Source organism: Thermobia domestica, chromosome 7 (assembly GCF_964235325.1).
Source record: "Thermobia domestica chromosome 7, izTheDome1.hap1.1, whole genome shotgun sequence".
Taxonomy (NCBI): Eukaryota; Metazoa; Arthropoda; class Insecta; order Zygentoma; family Lepismatidae; genus Thermobia; species Thermobia domestica.
Genome location: NC_137460.1, coordinates 200762777 through 200776796, shown reverse-complemented (window position 1 = coordinate 200776796; position 14020 = coordinate 200762777). Strand labels below are relative to the sequence as shown.

General features: G+C 35.3%; 1 protein-coding gene across 1 annotated transcript in view; it reads right to left on the bottom strand.

Annotated features, from left to right (window-relative positions):
- Positions 1–14020, bottom strand: part of Vps53 (vacuolar protein sorting 53) — a 121485-nt gene that overhangs the window by 97777 nt on the left and 9688 nt on the right. The window contains exons 2-4 of the mRNA XM_081765753.1: positions 9333–9518; positions 6377–6591; positions 2407–2527 (exon numbers count right to left, since the gene is read on the bottom strand). Of these exons, the coding sequence (XP_081621879.1) occupies positions 2407–2527; positions 6377–6591; positions 9333–9518 (522 nt within the window). The remainder of the gene's footprint in view (positions 1–2406; positions 2528–6376; positions 6592–9332; positions 9519–14020) is intronic.

The window sequence follows — 14020 nt, the reverse complement described above, 5'->3', positions numbered from 1 at the left end:
ACTTAACTTTCAAATAAGAAATATTAAAGTAATAAATTAAACTATTAAAGTAATTTTAGTAGTATTAGTTTTTATACTACACAACTGAAACGAATTTTTCACTTTTGGGTATAGAAAAAATTCAATATTATCCGCAGAATTAAACTTACATTATTAAGGGTTTTGGTAAGGAAGTTTGCTGATGGAGATGGATTAACTAAGTGTCTACCTGTATCTCTCGTCTCTGTTGTAGCAGTAAAATTGTCTGAAGCATAGTTTATATATATATGCTATTATTTTTGCAGGCTTATAGCAAAGAGAGAGTAAGAATATTTTGCTGCATTTTGTTACCATTATATAATTTACCCTTTTATTTTCTACACATGATTTCCTGTTTCCATATACAGGGTGTCCTAAAAATAATGGTGAAAAATGAAACCACAGATTCCTGGCACCAAATCAAGAAAAATGTTTATATGACATATAGTCCAGAAATGGATAGGGGCGGAGCAAGACAGCTTCGAATGTGAGTGGAAAGGAACTTCACACCTGCCAGCGGAATAATGATAGGAGCTAGAAAGGGGGTTTAGAAAGACATAAAAATCGTATCAGCTTGACATGTTAAGCGCATATTACATAACTGTGATACAGATTATCCATACGTCATTTAGGGATTCACTGAATATCTGTACGGCAGGGGTAATGAAACAATGCACTAAAGATGGAAACCATACACAAAAAAGTTGTTATCCATGGCACGATTGCATGCACATCTACAATGGGAGTCAAAGCAAAGATCACTTAGCATGGTTGCATAATCTCAGAGGGCAATGAAAAGTGGTATACCAGATAGAAACTTGCAGAGAGAGGGTAGAAATAAGAACAAGTGTGCTAGACGTGTTATGTAATGAAATAACAGGCAGAATCCACAACGACGTACTGTATTTGTAATGTAGTATCTTACACAGAATAGCACTACAAGCTAGTGGCCAAATCCGGATTTTTTTGGATCCGGATATCCAGACACTGGATCCGGATATCCAGACACTGGATCCAAAAAAATCCGGATTTGGCCATGAACGTACATACAGAAGATGTTAAAAGTGCTGTCCTCCTACATCTATGCAAACGTGCTAATCGTGAGCTTCGAATGCATTCCATCACTCCCGGTGTGTTGCGTAACTTTTCACACGCATCTTCAATGCGGTTTTGTAAATCGGCAAGTTCTATTCTCTAAGTTCCTTTCCCCCACATTCGAAGCTGTCTAGTTCCGCCCCTGTCCACTTCTGGATTATATGTCAAACTTTTTTTTCTTGTTTTGGTGCCAGGAATCTGTGGTTTCATTTCTCATCATTACTTTTGGGACACCCTATATAAATGTGTATCCTATATATAAATAGGGTGTTAATGAACTATACCGACAAACTGTAAGAGGTGATTCCTCACATCACTATAGGAGAAAAAGATCATATGGACCTATGGCAAAAAGTTGTGCATAGTTTCAGAGCTAGGGTTGTCCAAAATTGTGCAAAAGCAAAATTTCAACAGGCCCTATTTCGAATTCCAGAAACTGTGGATGATGGTCCTTATCAGCGTAAAGGAAGCCACGCATACACAATCCAAAAATGCATATTTCTTCAATTTTCAATAAGTATATAGGGTATTCCCTACAGGATTAAATTCTCACTTATGCCCGCAATAGAATTTTCAGATATACTCTGATAGGGTCCAAATTAGACAGGAGATAAGCCTTGACAACAACCGACATCCAATGCTTCGGAGGGGAGTTTGATGTGTTAAGAACCGGCAGCTCCATGTTTTTTTGTGTTCGGAATAACGCGTGATGCGATGTATTTCGTCATCGTATAATTCACGTTTTCTCCTCTTATAAGCGTGAAAGAAAACATCCCAGCATGCGTTTTCCCGAGTACGAGAGACCGTGCTGCTGACGATCCTCATTACTTCCGACATTACGCCAAATGATTTCGTGTTCACTGCTATCAAGGCTTATCATTTGCCTACTTTCGACCAACCATAAAATCAGAGCATATCTCAAAATTCGGTTGATGGCATGTCTGGGAATTTCACCCTACAGGGAATACTCTGTACAGCCATTGAACATTAATTTAATATGCATTTTTGGATTGCGCATGCGTGACTTCCTTTACGCTGATAAGGGCCACCACCTACAGTCTCTCGAATTCGAAATAGTGCCTCTTGAAGTTTGGCTTTTTCACGATTTTGGACAGCCCTAGCTCTGAAACTATGCACTTTTCCCCACAGATCCATATGAACTTTTTCTCATATTTTGATGTAAGGAATCATCTCTTACAGTTTGTCGGTACAGTTTATTAACACCCCTATATAATTAATCCATATGGATGAGTTACAGCATAGAAAAAAACTGAAATAATATTGTTTATTTACCTGATCTGCCAACTGTTTGATTTGAGGGATGTCCATATAATTATTAAAATGATCCATTACGTTCATTACTCCTTGCAAAGGCATTACAATAGCTCCATACTGTCGTTTTCTAATTAATGACCTAGAAAATAAAAAGAAAAGAAGGTATAAATTTAAAATATACATCATATAGCAGCAACAGAGATATATTTACACTTTCTTCAAGCAACCAATACTACAGTCCCAGCTTTCACAACCACTACTTAACGATTTGCAAGTCAATGTCTCCGCCACTGATTTATTCTCTCACACGTTGACAAAGAAGAACCAAGAAAGAGGATTAGGCTTAGGTACTTGTGTATTTTCCCCCCAGAATTAATGAGAACAAGGTCTCATATAAATGGGCGAGGTAAGAGATAAATAAGTAAATAGAAACAAAAAATATCTTAATAGAAACAAGACAAATTTATGTACATCTTTACAGCAAGATAAATATAGTATGTGAATGCCATGGTACACTAAACACATAACACAGTGAGGTAAACATACATAATCTGTCCAGTTGAATTTCACTTGATTTGTACATTCAGATTTTTCAATTCGCTGGATTTGGCTCACTAAGCCTCTTTGCGAACCCAAGTTAAGTCATTAATGTAACCGCATATACCTTCATATATATAGAACTGAAGTCAAACCATAGTAAGAAATTAATCACGAGTTCTGAAGAGTTCTATTTGGCTTTTTATGTTGATTAAAATTTAAAGTCGCCTCTACCTGTTCCAGAGTCGTTTTAATTTCCATGTCGATAAAGCTATAAGGTCCCGTACCACAATCACCGAGTTATCAGCAATGATGGTTCCTGATGCATTGACGTTGGATAGAATGGAGAAATCATTTAAAGCACTGATGGCCAATTTATAATGAACTTCGGGCCACAAAATAAGAACCACACTTGGAGATTATTTTTTATTTATTTATTTTTTTCCTGTTCCCAAGGTGGTGGTTTATTGAATGTGTACAATCATATGCTTTCCGAATGTTTATTCTATTTCGCGTATCTTGCTTCTTTGTTTCATGTGTCAGGCCAATTCAAGTCTAACTTTTTTTTTTTTTTTTTTTTTTTTTTTTTTTTTAATGATCCGGCTCTAACAGTCTTATCTTGCAGAATGTTGCTGAAAGACTAAAGAAAATATTTTCACAGTTAAAGGAAATTTCAATTCAGGTACACTAATGACTAGCTACACTTTTCTTGTTAGGCACAAAGTTAAAAAAAAAAAGTACAAATTATACGTTTATTATTTTTAATCGCGTACTCGATGTAACATTCTCGTGGATCGCCATTTAGCCACCAATTATTTATAGCATTTTACGAAAGAACTGAGCATCAGAAAAAAAAAAGTGAAGTGATGACTATCCAGGGACATCTTATGTTTCTAGGCCACTTTAGAGTTATAAAAGTGTTGAGCATGTGTTAGTTGTTTCCTCAATGTAAAATGGACGGAGTTAAAACTAACGGCTTGGTTATAGAACTTATTGACTGGTTGCAGTTGCATTTGGTCCTATCTTTGTTTATATGCTTCATATTAAGGTTATGTTCGTCACCTAACGAGCCCAATTGTAATTTTATCTGAAATCTTTCAGTTTTCACAGATATGCCGTGTAGGCTAAGGATGATGAGAAATGAATGAAACGGTGGAATGAAGAAAGTGGGAGGAAACGGTGTGACCGATAAAACCCACGCACACGGTGTTTGTTCATCAGAAAGTTGACTTGGCGCGAGCTGGGATCGAACCAGACCCCACGCACCAGAGGTGAACGCGCTACCACTGAGCCATCGCGGAGTCGTACCTTTATTCAACTTCGCTTTATAAAAATAGGAAAATAATAAAATAAAGCAACTATTGCTACCCGTTTTGGTGCGACATGAATTTATATTTCACAAACCTCACTGTTTCCTTTTTCCAGCAGGTAATTTCTTTGGATTGTTTCTTGAACTGTTATATGCGGTATGTCCCGAGAGGAAATCGCATCCCTTTGGAGGCGATATGGGAGGTCATTCTAAAAATTAAAAAAAAAAAAAAAAAATAAAAATAAATCTTATGACCATATGTCCTATTTCCAACGGTTTGACAGCTGCAGATTCTTAACCATTTTTTTTAACCTTATGATGAATGAAAATATTTATTACTCATCCTGTTATTAATTTACACAGGTAAGATACAGCGCATCTGAGTGGTAATAAAATGGTCTTCAAAACGGTTTGAAGCATGTGGCAATGCTATCTTTAGAAGGGACGTTATTTAGAGAAGCTAGATGGTGCCCCTCAAAAATTTCCTTCTTCAAAATTATATACGAGAACTGAATTTCCCTTAGTGAGTTCTTTTTTTAAATACCATTTACTACCATACATTGTATACCGATGGAAAGGCCATTCCATCGCCATTCAAATGCGCTGTGTCTTATGTATGTTGAAGAACTACAGGGTAAGAGAAAAAATAACGCAACTCAAAAGTGATTAACAACATGTAGTTCTCAAATCATATAGAAATAAGACACGCGGCTACAGAAACATTTCTTGCTTAGAATAAGATCCTTAATCATCTACCAAAGGTATGCGATTTTCTCCCGGGACTTCTTATATACATGTCTTGCTCTTATATACGGGAATAAGTACTGAAGTTAACCTTTTTCCCATAAATAAGAGGAACACCATGTATATACCGGATGTATCAAAAGTCCGATGCCAACTTCGTTATGTGTAAATATACGGAAAAATAGAACGACAGGAAAGTTGTTGAAAATAGATGGTTTTCAATCTAAATTGCTGGAATTTTTCCAATCAAACCAGTCATTTAGGCTCCACCTGTTAAGTCACCCCAAGTTAAATGAAAACGCAACGTTCAGCATCCTGTTCCCTTGGGGCCTCACAAACCAACAACAGAGCAATGTTTAGAAACTAAATTGAGGTGTTCTAGGTTCATTCACGCAGCAATGTGCACGTTCACAATATCATTCTTCTATGCCCTTACGTTCCGTCCGAGAAGGCTGCTGAAGTGGAAGCATTACCCATTTCATTAACCATTAGGCACCTTATTAGTGTAGGGCCCAAACGGCTGGTCTTATTAGAAAAGTTTCACAACGTTATATTAAAAACGACCTATTTCCAACAATTTTCCTGTCTTTTAATTTTTTCGTATCTTTGCACATAACGGAGTGGGCCTATGGCTGCGGACTTTTGACACACCTGGTATTGCAATTCAAAAAGTAATCCAGAGGAAAGGTCTATGGAAAAAAAAAAAAAAAAACAGTGAAATTTGTGAAAATATATACTAATGTTTAGAAACATTTAGACAGCTTCTAAATGTGGTGTTGGAGGAAGATGGAGAAGACAAAATGGACAGAGAAAAGAGGCGCTTTTAGCCAGCACAGAAAGGCCAATTGAATTGGATAGATCTTGCGAAGAAATTGCCTTCTTCATACCGCCATAGAAGGAAAGTGAGAAGTAGAAAAACACAACTGATCGATGTTTGAAAAATAGAGAAAATATTGGGAGTTAAAAGAAGAAGCTAAAGATCGAGAAACGTCGTGGAAGAGATATTTAGCGGTCCAAACCTAAAATAAAATAAAATAAAATAAACCTCATTAGTCCCAGGACCTGCCAAAGACAGAGTACTTAATAATAATACCAATGTTACACAACTTCACGGTGAGTTGAGTTGATTTGATTTTGAGTTTAACGTCCCTTTCAGCAGCGAGACTATATGAGACGTGGACCTACTGATTCACGTGGAATTCGAACAACATAAGCTCCCGAACTCCACGACGAACCAAAACAGGTAATAATATCTGCTCTTTTTAGCCAGCACAAAGGCCACATAGTCTAAATTACAATAGAACTTAGGATACTGTGTTCCCAAGGTAAAGAGTTCTATGCCATAAGAAAACTTAAAAAGAAAGTTAAAGAAAAAAAGACTTTCTTCTTTATGCTTACTGTAGATCGTCCACTCCTCCCACCAGCATATGGAGATGATTAAGTGTTGTGATAGCAGCAGTGAGATTCTTTTTCGCGCAATCCAACTGTTTGATATCCCTCGTGATCTCTTTCACCATTTCCTCCGACTGCTCAGCTTTCGCCTTGATGTCTTTAATGTGAATAAACAGTCGAGTGATCACCTTCTGAGCTTCCTCTAATGCTGCTCTTCCATCCTGTAATAATAATAATAATAATAATAATAATAATAATAATAATAATATAATCGTTTATTTGTAATGCTAGGAATAAAAAATAAAATGAAAGCTTTCAGTTTTATCTCCCACGGTTATACCCTTTACAGCGTTTGCACACGTCCCGGACAATGCCGGAACCGGAACCGGGGCTGCTTTGCACACACATCCCGGTAATGCCGGTGGCCTTTTTAACTTTTGTTGCCGTAATTTTAACATCTCTTTAAATTTCTCAAAATTGAAACAGACTGAGATCACGGTATTTAAAATAATAATAATAATAATAATAATAATAATAATAATAATAATAATAATAATAATAATAGGTTCTGAAAGGGTAGCATGCAGTTGCCTATTTACTCAGTCCACAATCGTTCTATGGAACAAATGCCAGGCTAGACACAGAGTACATGAATATTTTTATTATGATCTATGGGATAAAGTAGCATGCAACCGCAAGACTGGAAGTTTTCTTGTTCTGCTGGTGCTTTTTCAGTTCTTTCTGTAGTTGTGTTGTAGTTTTTATTTACTTTAATTTTATTTACAACCTTTGTTATGCTTGGGAATGCCTACTTCTTCGATTATGATGGAGATTTAAGCCCTTGTTTTCTTATTATGAATGTTATTCATACCCTACATAATGGGTTGCATAATTAACAGGATAAACACTGGGTAACTATTCTAGATTCATAATTTCTTCATATCTAAGACATATTCTCTATCAAAACGAATCTAACGACTCCTTTGTTTAAATCGTTTAAGTAAGTTTCGGCTGTAGAAAATAACAAATTAATATACATACATACATCTGTGAAATTCACTTTCCGCGTTGCTGTAGTTGGTTAATTCAAACAAGATCCGAATTTCCCTTGCTGAGAATTTATGTAAATATCAAGCCGCTATATTTGTGGTATTTCACAGCCATTTTGATTATTTCATTCTACATTATATATTGAAGTGTTGTGAAAAAAAGAAAATAACAGAAATAGCTGAAGTAAACAAAAAATCCAAATACAGGATAAGAAACAATACAGAACGCCTTGCCACTCACTTACTGTAGCTAGACTGAAGAAACCTATCAGCAAGCCGGCTCCGGCATTACCGGCTGCGTGTGCATCCACGCATAAGAAAGCATTGCCGCCGACAAAACTGGAGTCGGAACCGACACCGACATTGTCGGCGGCTAGGCTGACTGCATTTGCCGGTCCCGGGAGTTCCACCGGCTCTTTTGCCGGGTCGGAAAGCGTGTGCAAGCTACCATTTGATTACATTGCCGCCGATTCCATCGCCCCCCGGCAATGCCAGGAACGTGTGCAAATGCTCTTAGGCTAAGGGAGACGATTATTAAGGCAAGTGAATGATAATGGATGATGAAAGAATTGCTGCGATGAGAATATGGGAGGAAACGGGAGTACTCCGAGAAAACCCACGGATATGATGATGTTCACCACAAACCTACTTGGTCGGGATCGAAAGGTGGAATCCTCGCATCAGAGGTAAGCGCTTTACCACTGAACCACAGTGCTCTCCGAGAAATGAATGAAATAATGGAAAGAAGAAAATAGGAGAACCCGAGAAAACCCACGCACACGGTGCTAGGAACAGCGATATGTCCAATACAGCACTATAACAGATCAACGATGAAAAACAGACTACGAGAACATAAATAATACAGGTAACAGAATATTATCTTTCGTATTATATTACTTAAACTAATACTATAATATTAACATATTGGAAGATAAAATTTTAACTTGCTTTATGTTCTTTTTTTTTCATAGTTTGTTAAGAACCTACCTAAAGCACACCTATTACAGCTGTTGATGTAGGTCTGAATCTGAAAACCTTTAGTAAAATATTTTAAAGTAGATATACGCTAGTTCCAAAGTTTTCACCGTCATTTAACACGTCTATCTTTCAGTATGTCATTATCAAGAATTATTGTGAGTTTAACTTTTTTTTTTCCCCCTTTGTCCTGATGATGAGAACATACACAAACTCGAAATATACTGCATGTCCGCGAAAAAGCAGAGACAAGTACAACTGTTATTTTGTCTGTAATTGGCTTTCTTGTGTTCAATTCACAACAATGGATAAAAATTCTACAATATCATTAGCGTTTAACAAAGAAATATATCAATCGCTACACCTCACTGAGTCGAACAATGTGGTAAGGTAATTCCCTCATGCGTAGTTCTCGAAAAAAATCAGGAAATACATATATTTTTTGTAAATTCAAAAACTGACACTGTACTATAACCACACTATGTATTAAGATAAAACTGAAGCTGAATTATCATGTTTTTTATTTTGTGACACTTGCAGTGCAGACATTGGTTTAATGAGACGTAACTCAAAATAATTATTCACTTTTAAACTATTATTTTCGTTTAACTACAAAATTGTCCAAAGGTGAAACATATACCAACCAATAGCGAGTCACCAGTCACTGATACCAGTCACAGCGAACTGCACAAAATGAGGTGACTGAGGGTGAATTTTCATGCGTAGTTTTCGAAAAAAATCTAATATTTATGGCCTGAAACGCGCTAATTGTTCATTGTCAATAATAATTAATATTCTGCAAATATCCCTGTTGAAACGGTTTATGTAATTATATACTGTAAGAATACATGTAAAAAGAAACATATTGTGTCTGTTGTTATTTCTCTTCTAAGAGTGACGCGCATACTACTTGTCAAACACAATAAAATAATCTTTACCTGCCCTACACTTGTCTGCCCCCTGACCACGGTGCGTATTTCATCATCTATTGTTCGGATTTTGCACTCCATCTTATTTACAACATCATCAATATTTGATAATGATTGTTCCGTTGGAAAAAGTGAGTTTATATAATCCACTGTGTTGAAATCAGGCTGATCCAATGGATCTGTGCTTGGTAAAACCTGCAATTAAATAAATAACAATGAGTGGTTTTCAATTTTTTGTCACTTACACAATTGTTACAATTTTATTTATTTATTTATTTATTTTAATAGCTCACAAGCAGTTCAGATTCGATTTACAGGTCCAAATGGAACAGAAAGAACATTAATAATACTTATGTAACATGCAGTATGAGGTGAGATCAAAAAAATACTATGAATAATTTTATTAGAAGCAAAGTAGTAAGCTTTCATGGAATTTGATTTAATCTCCTTCAAAGTACTGTCCTTGGCTATCATGTACTTATTCCAACGTTGAATCCATGACTGGAAGTATTTCTGGAAGGCTTCTTTCGGAAGGGCGTTTAGCTTTTGTCGTGGTCCACTCAATGTCAGGAATGGTGACAAAACGTTTTCCTTTAAGCACAGTTTTAATTTTTGAGAAGAGCCAGAAGTCGCATGGTGCTATATCTGGAGAGCAAAGCAAATGTGGACAGAAAAGAATACTTTTTCGGTTAAAAACTTGCGGATCAAACGGGCACGACCCGTTTTTGTGGTGAAGAAGGAAGTCATTTGCTCATTTAATTGGCGGTTAAAATGCTCTTCACGGACCCATACGAGACGTTTAGTTCCTCGGAAAGCTCTCGAATAGTCATTCGCCTGTTTGAACAAATCATTTGTGCCACTTTTTGCACGTTTTCATGTTTTTTGGACGCTGAAAGACATCTCGACCCTTGCTCGTTTTCAACCGACTTCTTGCCGCTTTTGAATCGCTCATATCACTTTTAGAGTCTTCAATGTCACCGCTTCATCGCCATACACTGATGTTGACATTTTGTGAGCTTCTTTGCAGCTTAGAACAAACCTTAATGTTGAGGCGCGACAGACACTCTTAACAAATCCTCACTCTTCTGCCTCTGGAAGCCAATTAACATGTCACAACTCGTTCAAACTCGACATAAACTATACCAAAGGCTTAGGCTACCGGACTTACTAGCTGAAATGGATACAACATCGATAGATGTGATTGTGCAACTACATTCACCGTACCTTTTGATCACACCTTGTATTTGCGATAACATGTCTGATGAAGGCTATGTTACATCGCCGAAACTGTTACACAAATATTAATATGTATTTTGTGCTTTGGTCAGTTTTGTTTTACTAATATTGTGAATATTTCCAAAGCTCTCATAAACAAGATACAGGCACAAAATATTTAATCAGACAGTAAAAGTATGTATATTTTCTGGAGTACCACAAGGATCAATATTGGGACAGTTTCTTTCTTAATATTTATTAATGACTTACCTCACTAGTATTACCATCAATAAAAACAATTCTTACTATTGATGATACAAACTTGGCTATTACGGCCAATAAGGAAGAGGAAATTATTCTTAAAATTAGAGATTCAACAAATAATTTAAGATATTAGTTTCAACACAACAAACTAATACTAAATACAAGGAAAACAATAGCAGTGAACATTCATCATGTAAGACGATGATCAGGAAATAGGAAATAAGAATTGGGAATAGCATTATTAACTATCAATGTAACGCAAACATTTTAAAACATCCAAAAGAAATCTGCGAACAGTTTCGAGGCACCCTCACTTCTTTCTCAGCACGTCTAAAGAAAAAATGGTTGCTACATAAAAGATATGTGATTTCTTTTCTATCTTTTTATCCTGTATGTGACAGGATCAATTTGATATCTCATAGTAAGACTTTCTCTTCTGACTATTATGTAATGAAAAATTTTTGGTATGTATTTCTACATAAGTTTGCAAGTACTAAATAGTCAATAGAGAATCTTGAACTGACACTCAACAACTATCTTCAACTACGAATCACGATAGTTTCGTAATTACACGAAGCATATTGTCTTTTGGATTTTTTAAGGTATAAGCTTTATATATTTATTTATTTACAGTGAATAGATACGCATTCTATCGTATCAATTACTAATTATTAAACCAAGACCTGTTTTGCAGTCCAAAGTTTTGGTTTGTAAATTTCCGAAAAACTACATCTATTATCTTTACATTGGCCTTTTTATTGTCGAATCGACGCTTCTTAGGACCATATCAACCGCATCCAATATAAGATGTTAGCCTACAGCTCAAACTGGAATTCTCTTACATGAATTCAAAGTCGACCTTCTCGCTCTCCGAAAAATGGGAACGTGAAGCATTTACGTTCAGATTTGAGTTGTCGATACAAAAGAATGGCTACAAATATACTTTTCATTTTACTTTAAAAATAATTTTGTATCTACATAATAATCCTCTGTCTATTAGCGACCTCTCATTTTCATATCTACTCTCTGGGCGGATTGACAAACGAGGGATATTAGATACAAATGTACTGTTTCCTTAAAGAAAAATCTCCTAATTCATAAAACTGTTTTATCAGCGAAAGTCCACCATCACACGTGGAGATTAAAAGATTAAGAATATGGATACCACCATACAATGATTGGTGTTATTACAAAACAAAAATCACCTAGTAATGCCTTATAAAAAAAAAATAATAATAAAATAAAAAAATGTCTGTTCCATTTCCGCTCCCGAAATAGCGACAGCGAGAGCAGGCATACCAACAGCAGAAAAGGTTGTAAGTGCATTACAGGTTAAGTTAAAAATCAGGTTACATAGAATTCTAATGTTCTCGTTTCAGATTGCTGTGTGAAATAGGATGCTCGCACAAGATGGAAGACATAGTTGTATTGCTCCACTAAAGTGAACCAGAACAACTGATATTCTATTAATAGCGGTTAGCATTATACGTTAATACTGAAGTTTAATTGTGAAATTTAATTATTAATTTCTATTTCATTAATTTCACGTTTCATTTGTTTTAATTTCTTAATTTACCATCTGTTTCTTGGCACTAATTTTGATTAAAATTTGGTGACGCTTGTCTAAACGCTGTACCTGAATACGAGTAATAATATAATAATATACTCGAAATTTTTCATTCAATGGATGAAGTGTGACTGATTTATTAATATACGTTTAATTTTATGGAACAATATCCATATTTCCGTGGTTTTCTTTAATAGAGAAGGAATGAGGACCAGAAACGTAACTTCTGATCAATTATTTTACTGTTCAAGTGAACTTCGTGAGTACGATAACATGGCAAACTGAGAACAGAACAACGGTAAATGTTCGACTTCAATTTGATTTATTTGTTATTTAGGAAAAGGAAAAAATCAAGTAATGATGTCTTGCAAGTCACCACAGCAATGATAAGTAAAGAAATAACATACTAATCATAAAACATTTTTTTAAAAGTTTACAAGTGTTATGGGTATTAGGAAAGTAAAATAAGGTATCGGAATACAGCAATATGGTGGTTACGTCACATGGGTATATAGCGTTGTCTCAGATACAATAGTAATTAAGAAAACCTAATAATTAAATATTATACAATTAATTTAATAAAGTATCGAAATTATTTATTTACTGTGAAGTAATGATTATAATGCGTCGCATTTACCAAAGAAAAATATGCATATGGAATATATAATATAAAAGTAAAAGAGAATATATACAGTCATTAAATAAAAGTAGCTACTGTCATATAAAGTAAATATTAAATAATTAACTAAATAAAATAACAAATATTATGACTAGACCTACTTCCAATGTTGAAAATGTCACCTATGTCTAGTATGATGTTTTTGTTTTAGTACGCCAAACTCATGTTTACTGTTCCCTTTACCTATCTACCTGAAATAACATCTTAAAATACATCTGCTTGTGGGAACGTCTTTGAAACTAATACATATATCAATTCTGATTTATTGTCAAGATGCTAGTCTGAATGACATTTATTCTGTTAGCCATTATGTGGCCTAATCTATTTATTAAGTATCATCCATGTCTTATATGTTGTTGTTACCATGCATGACTTTCAAATAGAATTTCATATATATATATATATATATATATATATATATATATATATATATATATATACAGGGTGTTTCAAAACAAAACCAACAACGTTTGGGAGGTGATTCCTGACACCAAGATAGGACAAAAAAATATAGACCAACCTGGGTGCACAAATGCTTCCTTTCGGAGTTATAGGCTGCCGAAAACATGAAAAAGTGAACTTTAAAGATCCATAGCTCCAAAAAACTATGGGACCTACCGTAGTCGGGTCAAGACTTCACTTAGGAATTAATATGTACGCTATCCAAAAATACATGTTTCAGAATCTTGCGGTACTCACGCAACAATTTTTGCACAGAAAGTGTTGCTATGGCTAAATTTTTTGAAGTACACACCAACTACCTCTATAAAAATTGTTCCGGAAGTACGGCAGGATTCTGAAGCTTGAATACTTGAATAGGACACATACTAGTTCCTAAGTGAAGTCTTGACCCGACTACGATAGGTCCCACAGTTTAGGAACTATGGACCTTTAAATTTCATTTTTTAAAATATGTTTTCGACAGCCTATAACTCCGAAAGGAAGCATTTGTGCACCCAGGTTGGTATATAC